The sequence below is a fragment of the Actinia tenebrosa genome, unplaced genomic scaffold (assembly GCF_029948245.1).
Source record: "Actinia tenebrosa isolate PJP-AT-01 unplaced genomic scaffold, QUT_ActTen_1.0 PGA_scaffold5__44_contigs__length_20552954, whole genome shotgun sequence".
Lineage (NCBI taxonomy): Eukaryota > Metazoa > Cnidaria > Anthozoa > Actiniaria > Actiniidae > Actinia > Actinia tenebrosa.
The window spans coordinates 11,812,362-11,832,455 of NW_028292582.1; the positions used below are offsets into that span (position 1 = coordinate 11,812,362).

The following is a 20,094-nucleotide window of genomic DNA, read 5'->3' on the forward strand; positions in this document are numbered from 1 at the left end:
TATTATTAAAAATTAAAAATTAGTCATCCTTTCTCGACTGGAGTGCAGGAAGTATTGATGTATTTGGTTAAGAACAATTTGTAACTAAGCATTTGTTTATTCTGCGTTAATCAATCTATGAGTAAGGAGTATTTTGCCAGGCCTGAAGAAAAAAAACCCACACACACACACACACACACACAAACGAGCAAACTTTTGATCTATACATATTGGATCCATATTTAATGGAAAACTTGATTAAGCCGAAAAATTTGTAAGACTTCTACATAGAAGTATGTTGGTTGAGATAAAAGACAAAAAAGGGCGATTTGCGGATTTAACGAAAAGATGATAAGGTGATTAAGAACGAGAAGTGGTATGGAAGCAAAAGTCGGCAGCACGCGCCTTCACTTCTGCAACTTTATTTCTCGAAACTTGGCCATAAAATGAGAATTAACCTCCATAAAAAGCCAAATATTTTGAACCAAATATTAAACGTTTATCCAAAGACGTTTATAAGTGTGTTCGAATTATGTTTTGTATCGTGTTTGCTTGCTTGTCATCCTAATAGTCTCTTTGAATGTCTTGCTCAGTTCTTTGAGGAAATTGCTTCGCCGACTAAACGGCCATCTAGTAGCTACATCGATCAATATTATCCTTAATTACGATTGTTTATCTAGTATTTTTCTCTTCCTGTTCAATTTTTATTTGCTTAGCATGTTTAATCTAAAGTCCCGTTTCTTTCGTATAACTTTGTTTCATCTTGCGTAATTATGGTCTTCAGCTCTTTACCGGCCATTTCCCAGAAGTGGGCTGATGTGGCAAGACTGTGTGGATTTGTTTGTTTAAATGAGCCAATTGACCGTTTTCTCAAGGTTGCGTGCGCATCCAAATTTAATGAACTTGACGGGCAACGATACCAGAATACGTACATATAATATAATACATTGCTATGAATTTTTTTACGATAACAATTCATGAACTTGATTATTCCCCTCTTTAAATATAAAACTGTCTTCTCAATTTTACTGAATTTGAGTTTTCTTCAGTTTTGTGGCCCGTCAAGTTGGATGCGCACGCAACCTTGAGAAAACGGTCTATTGGTCAGTCTCGAGGTCTTGCAATTCTTAGTCCCGATAGTCAGAGTAAATAAACCACGTTGGTCAAGGTATTCATTCTCATTAAATCTAGAAACTAAATATAATGATGGAGGCTTTGTACGACCACGTGATGGCAGCCACACCAGGAAAAAGGAGCAATTGCCGGCATCTGGTCTAAATTGTTGTACATGAGAAAGAATTAAGTTTCCCAGGGAAAAAACACTTCCATTGTTGTGAGTGTTTTTCCATTGCCACTTTGTTGTTTCATTCCTCTGCGTATCGGTTTTGTTTCTCCATTGTTTCTCTTTTAGCAGAGTTTATTCAGAATTTTCCAGTTATCATAAATACAATAGTCATGGTAGAAATATCCACTGACCAGGAAGAACACAGGCTTAGAAGAATAAGACTCTAGAAGTGCTTGATGGCAATGCACGCATGCGCAGTTTAAGACAATCTTTCTCCTAATTTATTGTAACACGCTTTCATTTCTTTCATTCTTTCAAGTGTTTTCAACACTCTTCTAACACGCTTTCATTCGGCTCGGCTAAGCGTTTTCTTTTTTTGATCCTCCCCAAGGACGTTTTCAACACTCTTCTAACACGCTTTCATTCTGCCCGTAAGTGTTCTCTTGTTTTTCTTGGTCTAAATACGTCTTCCATCTGCTCATATGCTTTTGCAATAAACCCTTGACTATATCTTAACATCATGAACTCAAGGGACGTTTGATTAGCCGTTAACATTTACGTTATTATATCTAAATGAGCTACTAGAAACTTAACAAAACCACTCTCGTCTCTTTATATGTTACATAAAAACTTTGAAGCAAACGTCACTTTTTTTTTACTGCGCGTTTAAGATTAAGTATTGGGCAGTCCTTGGCCACTTACAACTCTCGACTGTAGTCCAATATATAGTTACGAGCTAAGGCGAGCTGAAGAAAACACCCTGCTACTGATCAGCGCTGGTGGAAAACTGTAGGTTTTGAAAAAGCGTATTAATTTTGTCATCAAACAAACTTTCGTAAGATATTAGAACGGAATAATTCAGATCTTGAAGAAACTTTCCAAGATCCTAAGAAAGCATTAATTGGGAGAACGGATTGCTCAAAAGAATCACGATGAATAACTCTTCACTATTCGATGAGGAGAATTGCCTCGTACGAATGCCATATTTTGTCGAATTATCATCATACCAAAAAACAACTCTTACGTATAATTCTGTCTTGAACGCGATAACCGCAGTTCCTGCGATCACTGGCAACGCACTTATCCTGTTCGTTTTGTTGTTCAGAAAGAAGCTACGAACAATCCCGAACATGCTTCTAGGAAGTTTGGCGGCCACAGATCTCCTGACTGGGATGACAGTGCAACCAATGTTTACGCTAGTCAATACTCAGTTCCTAATTAAACACACGTCCTCTTGTGATGTGTTTGTTCTTTACGATGTTTCACAGTTTTTATGTGGTCTTTGTTCATCATATATCTCGATTCTCGTAACAATCGATCGGTGCATGTCTATTTCTCAGCCATACAGGTACCGTGCCTTAGCCACCAAGAAGAGAATCGCAGCTTTGATCTCTATGGTGTTGCTAATCTGGTCGGCGTTGGCAATCTTAAGGCTGTTCTTATTATCGCATGGTAAACACTTCGGTTTACTATTAATCATTTCATTCTTTCTGTCCTTCTGTGTCGTTGTAGTCCTCTACATACATATGCTACGCATAGCCAACAGACATCAAAACCAAATCACCGCTCAAATCCCACCAGAATTTGCAAAGAACCAGAAACGCGAAAGAAAAGCGATGAAAACTGCCTCGTACATCATCGGAGCGTTCATCATCTGCTACTTGCCGTACATTGCTGTTCGTTTATTTAGTATCATTGTTAAAACTTCTCTGAATTTACGTTACGTATTGATGGTGTGGGCAAAGACACTCTTGTACATGAACTCCAGTTTGAACCCATTTATTCTGTTTTGGAGAATCAGAGCGGTTCGAAATGCATTAATGGACATTTTGAGGGACCGTCGACTTTGAAGTGTAACAAGAAACCTAAAAGCACAACTGAAATTGTACATTGATCCAATAAAATTCAATATTTATAAGTTATTACGATTTGGAGCCGCCAATACGGGCTTATATTGGAGGCTAGTTGGAAGAAAATATATCCTGTATTGGCCATAGTATGGTCGCCAACGTTTTGACTGTAACTAAGAGATATTAAGCGAGTAAAAAAAAAAAAAAAAATCTAAAATTTAGGAAGAAAAAGCTTAAAAGAAAAGAATATTCGAGTTAATTAGATTAAAAGCTATTAGTATCGATTATTCTCGTTACTGGAGGCAGCGTTGGTGGTCAACTTATTTTCAAAACCCCACACAGTGCTAGACATCTAAAAGAATATATAGCAACTTGAAATCCTAATTTAGTGCCATATTAACTTAAAGTCCTTTTTGACAAGCCATCTTTCTTCTATCCTGTTTTCGTTCGCTCAGAGGTTACCTAGCAACCCCTCTGACGTTATTACTAGAGACGCGAAAGGTTTTATGAGTATATGATATATCAAAGTAATAAATCAAGCTAAATCAAATCGAACAAAGTTCATCTTAACCTTATATTAGTAGTCTTTCCTAATGGTTATCAATGGTTACTTAGCAACCCCTCTGACGTCATTACCAGGGACGCGCAAGGTTTTATGGGAAAAAATATCAAAGGTAGTTAGAAGTCAAACTTCTTCGCTAGAAAAAAAAAAATTAATACCAAGTTCAATTGAACCTAAATAAGTAGGGTTAAAAACGTTTTACTGTTGACGACCGAGTTCCGAAAGCTGGAAGACAAGGAAATAAACGTCACGCCAAAATAGAGAGTCAGTTGTTTGTTTGAAGACAGTTGTTTTGATTAGAAAATAAAATACATAGACCTGTTCCGATTTAATCTGACGGTTCCATCCTTCTCCATTAGCTAGCAAAATAGACTAGATAAAACACCAAAATGGCCGCTTAGAGAGCTGTTAACAAATTGGTATTAAAAGACATGACAAAAAAATTAATGGTTAAATAAATTGATACTAAAATTTGTTCGAGTTCTGTTCATAGAACTGCGTTAACTCAAGTTCATCTATTAAGCTAAGCTTTTTTAAGAATTTTTTTTTCATTTTCTCTAAGATGAAGATTTAATGTTCCGAGACAAAGAAAGAAATATAGAAAAGCTATCAGGAATGGTTTCGACTGAATTGGACATAACCCAATATGGTCCAAAGTACTACAAATGATAATTTCCGTTCTACATAAAGAGATTTCAACACAATACAAGCCTTGAGTAAATACATTATCATTAACCCGGTACGGTCGTGGGAATACTAACATAACAAATGATATTTAATTAACACTATATTAATGAAAGTTACAGCCATGTTTGCACAACGTTTTTATTCATCTCTACATTAAGCAAACTCCAACGGGCTGCTTCGAGAATCACTTCAAGTCATTGATAGTCAAGCTAGGGTTATAGTAACTGCTACTGCTGCTGCTGCTACTGCTAATATGGCAGTGTACATGTTGGGCCATTTTTCTCTTCTAGTTCTTTTATCTAGTGTCTTTGTCCAAATTCATGCGAATGGAAAACCCCAAAACAATCGAATTCTAACTGTGGAAAGAGTAAGTAAACTGAATGAACTAATAACGAGATATTTTTTTAGGCAGTACATGTGTCTGTATATCTTTTATCGTATTCCTGGCTTATCAGGTCTTATAGTGTGTAGTAAGAATCATATTGATTGAAAAGAAAGGTACAAATTTGCAGAAATTGATCTCAGGAAGAATGAGTACCAGGCAGGTGTATTTGAGTTGTTTTCCTGAAACGTTATATTCTACCACCTGTACGTCAGAGGTTTCTGGTTAGAATAAAAATGAAAAGAAAAGAGGGTAAGAGAAGGGGATGGATGAGAAGAGAAGGGGATGGATGAGAAGAGAAGGGGATGGATGAGAAGATAAGGGGATGGATGAGAAGAGAAGGGGGTGGATAAGAAGAGAAGAGAAGAAAAGAAAAGAAAAGAGAAGAGAAGAGAAGAGAAGAGAAGAGAAGAGAAGAGAAGAGAAGAGAAGAGAAGAGAAGAGAAGAGAAGAGAAGAGAAGAGAAGAGAAGAGAAGAGAAGAGAAGAGAACGTACCTATGACGAGTCGAGATTGTGCCATCGTTTTCCTGGTGAAAGAGCCAAATATTCCGGAGTAAACAGAAGTGCTGCTGTTTGATTTTAACTTTCATTCGTTTCCTTTTTACTTCAGTTTGTGAGTGACGAGCCGTTAATTGACGATGGTAGTGGGGAATGTTCTGATTGTGTTTGCGTTAACGGTACAAATGGAAAGGACGGTAAAGATGGAAAAGATGGACAGAGTATCGTAGGCCCTATGGGACCTCCGGGATCACCCGGGTTAAACGGTGCACCCGGTGTCGATGGACGAAATGGAACAGATGGAAAACAAGGAGCCCGAGGAGAAAAGGTGAGAATCTTGACAGAATCGAATAAAGTAATCACTCGTATCCATGGTGATATGTAATGTTTCTGATAACCACAGGGTGACCAAGGAATACCAGGACCTCAAGGACCGCGTGGACCGCCAGGAGTCTGTGACCAACATCTAGTAAGAACTATCTATCATTATTGATAATGCTTAATAATAATTATTGGTTTTCGCGTTTTAAATGTGTTCATTTTTTTGCAGCTTGATACAATTACCCAAGATATTGCGAGCCTTAAAGATCAGGTACGAATCGGCCCGTATGTAGTGTGCGATTGGACAGCGTTTCCGATCAATTAAATAAAGCTACATGTATCGTATCTTGCCTATCGAATGACTTTCTGCGCATGCGCTGTTTCCATAGCATTGTGACCGCTATAACCAGTACATACCAACTATATTTCTCCTTGAACAGGTTCGTCTCGCTCAAGAAACAATAGACAAAAAGTACAATACTCTCAACAACAAGGTAAAAGCATGCACAGACACCTTTAATTTGTCATATCTAATATAGTATTCCCAACAACTAAAATTTAACTACTCGTATTCAGACCATCCCGGAAGCTGATAAAGGAGAAGCTCTGGCCACGAGAATGAATTCAAGACATCTGTTGGAAATCGAATCAGATGCTCGGTTATGTAGATACTCAGATTAAATGCTCGCAATATTTGATATGGTATAGTTTTATCCCACCAGATTACTGCGAATGAAAAAGTGGTTACTACTTTGATAAATGAATTAAATCAAGTAAAACTGAGGGCTAATCAAGACTTCTTCGAGCTGTCAACCGCCATCAAGGTAAAAAACATCGACAGTCAACAATGATTGATACCTTGCGCAACCCTTTCTGGAGTACATTCAGGATTTTCTATGGGGTAGAGGATGACTCTTTCTTACCTCAACAAATCACACCTTCCTCCCCTCCCCCAAAATACCTGCATGTAACAACTGAATTGGTGGCTCACACGACCTGACTTTAGCCTAAGTGTTATTTTATGGGCGGGAGGGGTGCTTGGAAAAGCTTTGGCTGACCCTGACCCTACCCCCCTCCCCCACATCACCCAATTGTCAATTTGTTTCGTTTAACAACAGATCGTCAATGACAGTCGAATCCCTGGGCCTCCGGGACCCCAAGGAGAACAAGGACCACGTGGCAGCCAGGGGTCTAAAGGTGAAATGGGCCCTCAAGGTCCGCAGGGACAACGAGGACCAAAAGGACGAAAAGGGAACAGAGGACCAAGAGGACCACAGGGAGAAAGTGGAATAAGTGCCTTAAGGGGATGCAAGCATCGTGAAACTAAAAGCATGGGAAATACAGGAAAAGTTGATGTGATCGGGATCCCAGAACCAAGCCCTGTAAGTAACACACGAATGATTATAATATTGAGAAGAACCCGTTGGTATGTCGTATTACAGCATTCTGATTGGTTGAGTAAATATTTAACGTGTTGTATTTAAGTTTTCTGATTTGATGAGCTAATGATGTACGCGTTTCGTGTTCGTGTATTCTGATCGCATCAGCTTTGTGATTGGCTGCACACGGGTAGACATGATGTAACGTGACGTGATATGATGCCGTTAATACTTATCATGTTAGAGTGTTGATAATCTCAGTGAATAAGCGATCTAAGCGAACGCTGTAAAGAAAGACCTGAAAAAATTATGCGATGCCGGTGCGATGCTCTACCAACTGAGCTATGAAGCCAATCCTGTTGGCGAGCGGTCATTTTTGTTGGGTTCATCATGCCACTATATGTAATGTGTGAATATTGAATGGATAGAACTGTGGTTCACCACTTTTCTATCCATTCAATTCACAGTTAATACTTATCAGTAGCCCACATTTCCCTTTTCTTTATATCCTTAACGAAATTTGTGTTTATAACCTGAATGGTGGAACAGGGAAAGAAGTTGGAGAGTTTCTAGAGACCACGTTCTGAGTTAACGAAACACTTGTTGCTTTTACTTAACAGGGTCACGTGTTAGTGGGCGTCACATGTTCATCAGAAGGCAGAACGATTAACAAGCTAGTCCCAATGGCAACATCCCCATATACATGTGAATGTACTCGATACAATGATAATAGCTTGAGTGAAGGCAATTTCGGCGATGATGATGATGATGATGATGATGATGATGACAAAAGGTCATCACTTGGTACAAAGAGAATACGTTGGGGCACCCGCAAACGATTCTTCTCTCGGCGACGCTATCATAGACCGCCCAGTAAGATATATTGTATAATACATTACTGGGAGTGCCCGACTAACTAGACCAAGTTGTTTGTATCTATGACAACAGGCCCCAGTATATCACGTGATTAATATTAGCATTCACAATAATCACGTGGTTACCAGCAGTCATTACGAATAATATATCCCGCATATCGATATTTGTAACGTTTCGATTAAACAAATGCTAGATTTCATTTAGTGTCCATAATTTTCTTTTCCTTGTTTAATAATCTTGTTCTACTATAGTCTGATGGTGTTGCTGGATTACAATAAACAATTCTACAAGTTATCACAATGGCATGTGTATTTATGATTGTTAAACATTTAGATAACCAATCAGAGACATGGTGGCCCATATCAACCAATAGAAAACCAATTTCTTGCATTATTGTCCAATCCCCAATGAACGAACCGTTCATCAGGATTTAGGACGAAGACTCGAGACGAAGTCAGCAACGATTTGATTTGTCTTTGTTGTTGCTACGTTACGGTCTGACGTCATGACACTCGACGTGGAGGCATGGGTTGAGGTTTCAATTTTTTGGTTTTCATTTAAGGAGAATTCGTACTTTGTTTGCTCGGATTCAGAAGACTTTTCTTTCGACAACGAAACTTTGTTACCAGTTATTTGTAAGATCTCCTGATTTTGGTCAGCCTGTTGCCCTGGAAACTGTTGCCAAGGAGGTGGAGCTAACCATGAAGGTTGGAGCGGAGGTGGAGGCATCGTCCCATAATACTGAGGAGGGGGGAATGGAGGAACGAAGGGAGGTGGGTAAGGATGGTTTTCCTGTGGGGGGAGGGGTAATGGCGGATAGTTTTGGCTTTGCGGCGGTTGTTGAAAGGAAAAATTCCCTGGAGGGGGAGTGTAGTGTGGATATTGTGGTATTACATTATCATTGTTTGTTACTTCTTGCATCCCTTGTGTTGTATCATCCACTGTTCTTGTTTCAGTATAACTGGACATACTATCATCCTTCTGGGTAGACAATCTTTGTCCCTTATTACCCTTCCAAGGTTTTTTTACCAGCTTCTTGTTTGGAGTCATTGTTTGTTGCCTCGTAGTAAAATGAAGGGGGAGTGAAATCTTCAGTTCTTTCCTCTCTTCTCCTCTTCAAATAAGTAGTTGCTATATCAGGTTGGGCTGGAAAAAAAAGAAGCGTTTTCATATTGTGAATTTTTTACAGCACTTTCTGGAAAAAAAAAAAAAAAAGTGTAGATGGAAGAGAGGGAGGGAGGGAGTTGAAGGAAAAGAGAAATAAAAACAAAACAAAAGACATAAGTACCTATCTTGTGTTGAGCCCATTCCGGTAGCTGTTTCTTCCTATTGGCCTTTTTTCCCTCATCCTGTTCAAACTCCTCATCAGCGTTATCAACTGGTTTTCTCACTTGTGTTTTCATTTCTTTTTCCTCTTTATTTTCTATTTCTTCTTCATTTTTATTTTCGTTTTCTACACTATCTTTATCCTCTGTCGATGAAGGCACATCCCCGTCTCCAGCATCTTCACCTGTTTTCATTTTTTTCCTCGCACGAACTTTAGCAAGTCGTGCTTCTAATGCTGCCTTGCGTCTGTCCTTGATCTTCTCAATGCGTGATCTTTGGTCTAGAGTCTAGACGATGCCCAAATATTACAGTCAAAATGAAGATTAGAAAACATTGCAAGACAAAAAAATTGAAACTGTTGATATACAATTAGACAACACCAAAAGATAATCTCAACATAAAATGGGAAATATTGTATTTGTATAGTCACCTCTTCTCTTAGCTTTTTTAATGTTTCCATTTGTTTTTGACGTTCTTCTTCGACCTTGGAAAACTGATAATATCCAACTCCATGGTTGCGGACCTCTGCCGAGAAAAACAAATAAACAAATGAGTAAAAATAAGGGAAAATTCTGATATTATTATACTACTAAACAGATTGATTTCCTATGCAATGCTGAGTTAAAAATTATTTTCTAATTCACTTCAACGACTAGCCTAGAAGCAATTAAAGCGAATCCTAACCTTTCTCCAATCTCATATCAACTTACCATCAAACTGGATATTTTGGTAATGTGTTGGGCCAACAGGTTGGTTTCTAGCTTCCTCTTCTTCTTTTTCCCATTTATTTCTCATTATTTCTCTTCTCATGTCGTCAGATAATAAAGTTGGTGGACTAGGGCTGATATTATGAATTAATATCATTCAACAAGGAATTTAAAATGTACTAATAATGAACAGAATCATTGAAAAAAATGAAAGCAACTTTCCTTGTATTTTACGAGGGTAGCACATAATAGCCAGTGGCTAACGAACCTGTGGCCCTCGTTCCATAATCGAATTAAAATTTAGGAGGTGATTTTTTTTGAGGGAGAAAAACCAGAGGACCCGGATAAAAACCCTCAAAGCACAGGAAGAAACTAACTAGAAACTCTACTCACATACAACACCGAGCCAGGCAGGACTCGAACTCGGGTCGCCTTGAAAAGGCAAATGAAAAATGAGTAAGATAAGACTTTTTGAAAACCTTTTTCTTGGAAGCAGTTCTCTGTCTCTTTCTTGTAGCTCCTTTAAATCTTTCCTGAGACATTTCCTTGAACGGCCAAGCGAATCAACATAATCAACCCTATAACAAATTAATCCACTATTGAATAATTTTCCCAGTACAGTATCTATGTACAGTATCTATCCTAGCTATTACCATTCTTCTTCTGGACATGAGGGGGGTGGGGTAGGGGGGCCAATGTCTTCGCTATCCTCTTCATCACCTTCCTGTCTTTTTACCTGTAAATAGTTATAAAATATTCCACAAATTACAAAGTAAAAATATCTTCAGGGTGTGGCTAACTTATAGATAGCATTAGATTTTTGCTTGTTAGGGTTGTTTGTGAATGGGGAAAATCTGGAGAACCCAGAGAAAAATTCTCAAATCAAGGGAGAAACCTTACAAACTTTGCTTTCACAGGGATTGAAATAGGATTTTTATTAGCCTGCCATAGTAAAGGAACATGGTAAAAGGAGGTCATTCCAGTAAAAATTGAAAGCCATTTTATTATTCATTTTGCAGCCCATTGTTATTTTTGCCTGCCAAACCTGAAATTTAACCTGTCATTTGGCGATTGGCAGGCTGCTATTTTGAGCCCTGTTACATGTGATGCCTCAGAACATTTTATTGCTATACCACCCTTGATTCATCTAGTGGTGTGCGGCATGTAGTACATTACCAAAACACACCACCTCGCTTACTAAAGGAAGGTCAATAACATCACATTATATATACCTCATTATAAATTTTTTTATGAAAGTCAACCAAGAATCTTCCTTCTCCTGATTCTGATTCCTCCTCGTTATCTGTAGATTACAACATATATGTTATAATGTTTTTACCCAAGCTAGACCAGAATGCATCCCTTTTATCAAACTCAGAAAAAGGTTATGAACCCAGTACAGATGTTGAATTACCTTCAATTTCCCCCTTGGCCATTTTTTCATACAGAGCTGCTTTTGCTTCAAGCATTTGCCTGCAACAATATCAGGGTGTGAACAGAGAAGATAAGCAATAATTAATAATGTCAGTACTGGCAGCAGTATGGAAAGATCTGTGCCTCATCTTATGTCTAAGAAGGAGCAAAGAGGATAAGTAAGTACTGGCACTGATTTTGGAATAGGAATATTATGCTTGAGGCAAAAAATGGAGAGGATAGGGCAGATAGTATGTATATTAAATCACAAGAGCCCCAAATCAACCAACCAACAAACCAAAACCCAGAATGAGGAGCAACCATCTGTTCCCCTCAACATAGTTCCTTTCCCCTACAGTGTGGCCTATTTTTGGGGAGGGGGGGGGAGGGGGGGAATCAATAGAAATAGGAGTAGAAACTGAAGTAGAAGTGCAAGTAATAGTCACCTTGATTTCTGTAAAGACTTTTCATCTTCTGTCGGACCATCATTCACTTGTGTTTGTCGTGTTCTGACCTGGGATGTGGTATTCTTGGGTTGCTTGCTCCATACTGGAGGTTTCTAACATGCAAGAAAAAAAGACATTTGTTTGGCTTTCAAATATTACAAGAAAGGCGGTTATGGAGCTTTCACTGGATGCATAGGCTTTTTGAGGGGAATATATTATAGACGAGAGTCCATCAATGTAAAAATTCCTAAAGCGAATTTGTAGGGAAAATTGCGCAATAATGAAAACTTACATAAAATTGAAGGTCAGTATATGAACCAGTATTTAGAAGGAAATGATGGATAAAATAAATTAATGTTTTTCTCTTAAACCTTTTTGATATCAGCTGATCTGCTCGTCTTAGCTGCTCCACTGTCCTTACGAAACTGCCGCTCTTTTCGAAACAACTCAGCCTTCAAATCTACTATCTATAATAACAAAATACAGCAGAAGCTAAAACTATTGTAATTTTCTATCAAAGATAAAAGAAAACAGGATTTGTAAAATAGATTTACCGAAGTCTCATCAACTTCCAACACTTTCTTGGTCGCCATCTTGTTTTGTTTTGGAAATCCGCTGACCAGCTGTTATTTGCAAAAGACACTCGCATTGTATTGTGGGTAGAAAGATGTTAGGGTCACTTCCGGAAAATATTCCGGATTTATTTATTTAATTGTTATTTTAAGGAATATTGTATTGAAAGGCTAGTTCTCCTACGTTTCCTACAGTGTGTTTAAGAGGCTTGATAAAGCCTTCAACAGTCTGTAGCCTCTCTCACGTGACCTTAAACAACTTACTAGCAAAGCGATGCATTCAATCGACAGTGTGAGTATAGAAAGTTGCAATAAACAAAAAACAAATCTATATAAAAATATCTTAGCAAAGCGCGTCACTTTTTGATATATGTATGAAGGCCAAATATAGCGAAACAACCAGTGGCGCCAAATACCATGGTTAAGTTACTATAACGTTGCTATGGAAACCTGGTATTTTTAGCTCCCCTTATGGCCCCTTTACGTGTTTCATTGACAGCCTGGAGTATCAAAATGTATTACTTTTTTTCTAAGAAATAGAAAGTTGATATCTCGAAAAATATATCTCGAAGCATAACTGTCTTTGCGCCACGTGTGATGTTGTGAGAGGTAAGTACCACGCATGCGCAACAGGTTGACATTGTTATTAATATATCACCTGGTGCTATACGACTCACCTTTACCAGTTTGTGAGTCTACAGAACAACTACATTTCTATGAATTTGCACAATTCACTATGAGTGAAGTTAGAAGACGAAAGATCGGAGCTCAAAATAATAATCACAAAAAAGAAAATGTTGAATCAGATAGCACCAAAATCAACAAGGCAGGACATGGTAGATACATAAATCTCCTAGCTGTACTTGAGGTTGTGTTTGGTTTGCTGATCGCGGTTGCTGTAGGCTACAAATATGCTCTGTACATTAAAGAATTGCACGAGAACGATATGTGGTTCTCCAATATCGGGGTAAGTAGTGAATAGTGAATTTAAACTGGGTAAATTTTTTAACCCCATAAGGTGATCAAAGGATGTGACATAATAATATCCGCTATATATGATAACAAGATGTTATTTATTTTATATATAAAAGCTTATAGAACCAAAAAGAGTAATAGTAAAGAAAAAAGTCTGATTTGTTGAATACGATAAGTGCAAAAAATCATCCTATTTTTTAAATTCAGTCTTCTATAAATCGGTTTCTATGAAAAACTCCACGGATCTTAATTTTAATCGTTCATTATACACTGCTGGTTCAATGTTGACATTATCACAGTACTTCTTTTGACCTTCTAATCGTTATTAATTCTTACTAGCTAAATTTTGATCGTTCTTTAAAATATTTGATATTTCTGTAATTTCTTGATCTGAGGGGGCTTATAACTCTTCAATTTAATACGAGAGGCTTTGGCTGAGGAAGAGAAGCTCAAAATTAATAAACAGCTATTAACAAAGTGAAGTTATATTATTTACATAACGGTACAACGGCTTCTGACAAGTAAATCCCATAGCTGGTGTTTGTTTTTAATTTACAAAATTAACAATAGATCCTATAAGCTTCTGTTGTCTTTTATCTCAATCTATTTCCATCACCAAATTTGCTAGATATTAGGTTACTGTTCCACTGAAAGGAATGATTAGCTTATTATGTGAAAATGTGGGACAATTATATTTTGATGTGAATATCACAGCTGTAAAGACATAATAGAGGATATAAGTCATCTTAATTATTGTAGAAATGTAATTTGTATGCCAAAAGTGTACATCATTTATAATCTACTGAAATATTACATACTATTGCCTAGTTTTAACTTCAATTTTATATAAAATATGATGATAGAAAAAATATATACTTTGATATATTTGATACTTCATTGTGAGACTGGTTGCTATGGTAGCACAGGTTAAATTACATGTCAAAGTGATTGTTGTTTGTTTACTTTGGTTTCTTACAGCAAATAAAACGTGAAATATCATTTCGTACAGAGTCTGGCTTGTATTTTTCATATTACAAGCAACTGGTATTGGCACCAACAATATCGCAAGGTATATTTGAAGTAAATATTGAATGAAAGCCAATCAATGAAATATCTCGTTAAAAAAAGAAGCCACTTGACTACTTTTTTTACTAGAGATATATTCTTATACAAGTTTTAATATATTGATTGTTTCTGAATCAAAATTATTAATTTTCAAAATAAAGATTATCGCAGTGTTTGGTTAATAATAATTTTGAGTATTGCATATACTATATTCACAGTATTTTTATCTAGTAACACAGTATTAGTAACGCAGTATTTTTTTCTAGGGCTTTATGATCTTACCCATGATAATGCCACAGAACATCTAAGAACTATTAATATTTTGGAACGATTTAATGTTTACCAAGAGGTTATTCTGGCTGTACTATACAGAATCTTACCTTTTCAGGTATGTAAATTTGTTACTAGCAATGACGACTCTTTTTCCCTCATAAAATCTTTTATGTAAAAAGCCAATCTTTTGGGCATCCTGTGGAGAAATACCAAAGGTAACCCATGTCTTCTTTTTTGTAGGATACTTATGAATATGTTTATTTTTACATTGACACCATATTTGGTCTTCATGGATTATACATGGTTGCTTTGTTTGTATCGTCATGGATACTGAGTGGTTCATTCTTAGCTGGTCTCCTAGCAACATGCTTTTTTATCTTTAACAGGTGAGTATATGTGAGAAAATACATATAATGTCTTGCTTTCATATTAAAAGTTTAATCTTTTGTTTCCTTAATTTTTAGGCATGACACAACCAGGATTTCCTTCACCATGCCACTCCGTGAAAGCTTTGGCTTTCCATTCTTATTTTCCCAAATTGCATTCATAACTTATTACCTGAAAAGAGATATCTCAAAAACAGCCGAGGTAAATTTCATAAGATGAAAGTAGAAGCATAGAAAGTCTGTGGTAAGAATTGACCAGGAAGGACAGTTTCTTAAATAGAACTATGTAGTTTGACGACCAATGTAATATCTACTGGATATAGCTATCCTTTATTATAAACCTGTTCATCGATCCATGTAATGTTTTCAGAGTTTTCTAACTATCTGGTACAATATATCCTCAGGTGATATGCATTTTCTTCATATTCTGCTGCACGTTTTTCTTCACGCTTGTCTGGCAATTTGCGCAGTTTATCTTGTTGCTGCAGAGCATGACCTTCTTTGGAGTTTATGCACTGGGCTTTGCTCCAAAAACAAAGGTTGGTATATTGTTCCTATATACAGTACACTGTTATCATCACCATACAATTATTGTCATAATATTTTGTCATCATCATCATTAATCAGAATCTGCATCACCATCATCATCAGTCATTATTATCTTCACTACCATGCCATCATCATCAACACCTTTATCATTATCATCACCATTGCCATCACTACCAACATCAATCATCAATCCTTACCATCATCACCATCATCATTACCATCATGAACACCATCACCACCATCATCATCATAATCATCATTGCCATCATCACTATCATCACTATCATCACCATTATCATCACCATCACCACCATAATCATCATAATCATCATTGCCATCATCACCATCATCACCATTATCATCACCATTACCATCATCATCATCACCACCATCATCATCATAATCAATCATTGGATACACGTTTTTTGTTATAAATCAGTGGTCAAATTGTTTCACTGTTTTTCTCCTTTTTCAGATCAGAAATCTGTACTTGTCTGTTATATTTTCTATTACAAGCGTTTGTCTGCTGATGTTTATCAATGACATGATGCTTTGTTCCCTTGCCTTGTCTTTCTGTATCAGTGCTCTGTTGCTTATGGCTTTCCAGGTAAGCGTGTATTCATTTTCACCAGATAAATAAGTGACATGGAGAATTTTTATCTAAATATTTCATTCCATGTCGTGATGGAATCATTGAGCAACATTTTGTCACAAAAAGAAATGGAAAACTTGTTCCTGCAGAAATACTTGAATAAAAACTTGTTTTATTTGCTTTTTTTCTAGGAAGACAATCCTTGTGCTAGTTCTTTTGTTGTAAAGGCGTTCAGACTGTTGTTGCACATCGTATCAGTGCTTGTTCTAATGATGGGTATCAGTACTGTCATCAAGGTGTGTATGGAAGACGGGCAGGCAATAAAAAATAAAGAGTGAATCTAGAAATAATGGATAAAGTAAGGAAGCAAGGAAGCAAGGAAGCAAGGAAGCAAGGAAGCAAGGAAGCAAGGAAGCAAGGAAGCAAGGAAGCAAGGAAGCAAGGAAGCAAGGAAGCAAGGAAGCAAGGAAGCAAGGAAGCAAGGAAGCAAGGAAGCAAGGAAGCAAGGAAGCATGGAAGCAAAGAAGCAAGAAAGCTAGGAAGGAAAGAAGGAAGGAAGGATAGAAGGAATGAACCCACACTCACTCAATTTGGTCATGATTTTTCCATTTCAGACCACGTGTCATTACCTTGAGTATTGTTTCTTTGTCTAAAAGAAACGCTTAAGAAGATTCTTATTCTCTGGAGGATGACACATGGTCTAAAATGGGAAAACACAACGCCAATACAAGCTGAATAGGTCTATTGGGAGGATACCAACTGTTTGATGTTACTATTTCTAGGTTGTCATGCGGGTGGAGTCCGATGAACACATTTTCAAGTTCGTAAAAGCCAAGTTAGGTTTTGACATCGGAAGGTCAGTGTAAAGGTCAAGCCTTACTAATTGGCACGTGGATGAGAAGCATACACTCTCAAATGGCTTCCGCGTTCAAGGATGTAATTGGATAGTTTGCGTTTTCTTGCGTTATGATTGGCCTAAGCTTGAAACCATTTGAGAAACAGGGTACCGAATACTACTTGAACTCTGCGCGAATTTGTGCGCCCTTTTCCTGCTTGCATGTGCGCGTGTAGTTTCTCAGGACTCTTTATTTTATACCATTCCTCAGTAGAGCCAAAATTCCTTCCATCCTTAGCAAATACCATAAGGAATAAGACAACGCATCGATAAATCTCTATTGCTCGTCTTTTTAGGGATTTCGATGGATTGCTGTATCTTTGCGAAGCTGCTTTTCAAATGTTGCCCTTGGATACGTACCCTAGACTCACTAAAGGCGTTGTCTTTCCTTGTTACATCATATCTCTGGTTATTGTGCTGCAAATTCTGGCCTATACTGTTTTCTCTAACTGGAGGTAAGGATTGTAACCAAGAATCTTCTTTTTCATTACCAGGCAATAGAATGATCTCAGAAACCGTGTCTGCAAAATCCTACAAACTCATTATTTTATTACTATATTTATTTATTTATTCTGTGGCGTCTGCTTTTTCCCAAGCAAAAATGATGACGACAAAGATAAAATTACGAAAGCCCCAAAGTCCGCCCTCCCCTCCCTGGATCTGAATGATCAGCCAGAATTGGTCTACAACACTATCCAGACTGTTCTCTTTGGTATCATGGCCGTATCGACTCTACGCTTCAAGTTTCTGTGGACACCACACATGTGTATGTATGCGGCTGGCGTGTTCTGTCATCAAGGATTCTGGAGATTCCTCATGAGCAAGATTGGTATTAAACCAGCTATTGTAAGTGTTACTATGGAAACACTCGCTTTTGTCTTTCCTATGCCTCCTTGTTTCAAATACTTTCATTCTAAAAACTAAGATTGATGATTTATGAAGATTTTTTTTTTCAACAGAATAAAGTACTGAGTCACTCCGTACCTGCAATCTTGATAGCCTTACTGCTCAGCCTGGTAGGGAATAATTTCTTTTTAATAACACTAACTTATACTTGTGGTGCAACAACATGACTCAAAATCCCTCGAGATATAAATAACAATGAATCAGCCGCCATGTTGGTTGATCTAACAAGAGAAGCTATAGTCAACCAACATGGCGGCTATGACGTAATGCAACCCAAGAATTGTTAAATTTGTCCAACTAAACCTACGACCGCTAAGACCTTGAACGAGAGAGTCTGCCACCATTGTCTATCGATGAATACTTAGTAGATTAAGGATTTAGGATCATTTAAGTTACTAATTGTTTTTCAGCGACTACCCAAAGCTCTTCAGGAGCTCGCAGAACTGAAGGAGTTCCACGATCCCGATACAGTACAGCTGATGAACTGGATAAGGTATATTAGATAAGGTTTAGTCCCTTTGCATCTCAGAAAGACAAGCGATAGACTGGTATCAATCAAGATGATATCACTATTCATCCAATCAATTGCAAAGACACTAACACTGCACGGCACGGTATATTTTCACAGTCATACAACGTCTGCTCTATTAAAGTAGCAGTAGTTCACTGGCCTGAAATCAAGATAAAATTACACAAATCAAGCTCCACAACAGTAACTCCCTTTCAACTTATACTCCAACCACAGCACACGCTGCGAGTTATTCATCCCCTATCGACTTAGATTAGCCCAAGATCTTGATACTCGAACTAGCTTGTAAATAATGTTTTGTGTTTGATGTGATTGACATGCCGCAGAGCTGAAACACCCCCTGGTTCATCATTTACTGGCAGCATGCAGCTTCTGGCTGCTGTGAAGCTGTGTACGGACAGACACATCACCAACCATCCTCATTATGAGAACAAGTTCCTCAGGGAGAGAACAAAACAGGTAAAGTTTTCTATACTTTGCTTTAATGCGTTCATGAACACCAGTGTCTCACCGAAAACGCATCGAAAGCTCAGCATCAACACTTGCGTTTTCATAGCGTTCGCACTAGAACGATCAAAAACGCAGATACGACACCATCATCTGCGCATGCAGGAAAGAAAAAACAGATATACCGGTGTGAATGACGTCAGCGTTTTCAAAAGCCTCCGTTTTCGCCGGTCCACACTAATGCGATACTACAATAGGCCTCTGTTTTCAAACGTCTCCACTCTGGGGAGTCTTTTCAAATGCATGCGTTTTCGATCGTTTTAGTGTGCCGGACGTAAGGTCAATACGCATGAACTAGGCCTTGATTTAATTGGCTGTGGTAACATGAGCTTTGAATTCACTTTACTGACGTTTCACTGCAGGTTTATCAAGTTTACGCACGCAGAAAACCACAGGAAGCCCACTCAATACTGAAGAAACACGGCGCCGACTACGTCATATTGGAAAACAGCATATGCTTCTCCCGTCAGCCTTCAGGCTGCAAACTCAAAGATATTTTAGACATGGATAATGGTCACGTGATTGAAGGTGGCCAACCAGAGCCAGGCTTGACATTTACTAACGTTCCTCGTTTTTGTGAAGCCATAAAATACGATCAAAAGAATTTTGCTCGATACTTTAGGAAGGTTTTTGAGAACCGAACTTTCTATTTGTATAAAGTGTTATGACGGCTGTTGTAAACGTCTGCGGCCTGTATATTAGCTAGCCATACTAGTTTTGGTGCGTAGTGGGTTTCTATATTTTAGAGAATAGCAAAATGCTCAGTAATGTAAAGAAAACATGAAAACGTTTGCGCAACACGAAGAGAGTAATAAGTAAGGCAGTAATAAACGTATAATAATAGTTTCACTGGGTGCTTGACTCTTAATCGCCCTTTCTTCCTGTCTAAACTTTCTTCCAAAAATTGTAATTTCTATTTGGTTCTTGGTGAGACACCCTCCCTCAACCTCTAGTTTGTTAGAATTATAACTATAAATAAATATAATTTGCAGAACAGTATTAATTTCTTTTCTAATACAAAGTCTATTTAAATAAAGAAATATCATTTGTTCGTCAATTACCCCTTCCATGTACCTGGTTTTCCCTTCAAAAGCACCGACAAGGTAGCGCATTTATTGTTGAAAATGCTAACA

The 20,094-nt window shown here is 37.7% G+C and overlaps 4 protein-coding genes across 4 annotated transcripts; 3 read left to right on the forward strand and 1 right to left on the reverse strand.

The window, feature by feature from the left end:
* Window positions 1–2,172: 2,172 nt before the first annotated feature.
* On the forward strand, window positions 2,173–3,182 carry LOC116295829 (beta-2 adrenergic receptor-like). Its single transcript, XM_031703784.2, has one exon. The coding sequence runs from the start codon at window positions 2,197–2,199 to the stop codon at window positions 3,112–3,114; it is 918 nt and encodes a 305-aa protein (XP_031559644.2). The 5' UTR covers window positions 2,173–2,196; the 3' UTR covers window positions 3,115–3,182.
* A 1,348-nt stretch (window positions 3,183–4,530) lies between these two features.
* On the forward strand, window positions 4,531–8,019 carry LOC116295827 (uncharacterized). The gene is made up of 8 exons (XM_031703781.2): window positions 4,531–4,730; window positions 5,357–5,572; window positions 5,648–5,713; window positions 5,795–5,836; window positions 6,006–6,059; window positions 6,288–6,389; window positions 6,684–6,947; window positions 7,565–8,019. The coding sequence occupies exons 1-8, from the start codon at window positions 4,617–4,619 to the stop codon at window positions 7,862–7,864; spliced, it is 1,158 nt and encodes a 385-aa protein (XP_031559641.2). The 5' UTR covers window positions 4,531–4,616; the 3' UTR covers window positions 7,865–8,019.
* LOC116295826 (coiled-coil domain-containing protein 174) lies at window positions 6,061–12,316 on the reverse strand. The gene is made up of 11 exons (XM_031703780.2): window positions 12,267–12,316; window positions 12,084–12,179; window positions 11,713–11,825; window positions 11,268–11,326; window positions 11,086–11,156; window positions 10,507–10,589; window positions 10,333–10,431; window positions 9,857–9,987; window positions 9,577–9,671; window positions 9,109–9,433; window positions 6,061–8,966 (listed from the first exon to the last, which is right to left on the reverse strand). The coding sequence occupies exons 1-11, from the start codon at window positions 12,303–12,305 to the stop codon at window positions 8,827–8,829; spliced, it is 1,251 nt and encodes a 416-aa protein (XP_031559640.2). The 5' UTR covers window positions 12,306–12,316; the 3' UTR covers window positions 6,061–8,826.
* A 631-nt stretch (window positions 12,317–12,947) lies between these two features.
* Window positions 12,948–19,955, forward strand: LOC116295828 (protein C-mannosyl-transferase DPY19L3). Its single transcript, XM_089038320.1, has 15 exons — window positions 12,948–13,251; window positions 14,238–14,328; window positions 14,591–14,712; window positions 14,838–14,983; window positions 15,062–15,185; window positions 15,388–15,522; window positions 16,008–16,139; window positions 16,316–16,420; window positions 16,907–16,980; window positions 17,316–17,474; window positions 17,616–17,865; window positions 17,979–18,035; window positions 18,336–18,418; window positions 18,781–18,913; window positions 19,324–19,955. The coding sequence occupies exons 1-15, from the start codon at window positions 13,021–13,023 to the stop codon at window positions 19,627–19,629; spliced, it is 2,148 nt and encodes a 715-aa protein (XP_088894446.1). The 5' UTR covers window positions 12,948–13,020; the 3' UTR covers window positions 19,630–19,955.
* Window positions 19,956–20,094: the final 139 nt, after the last annotated feature.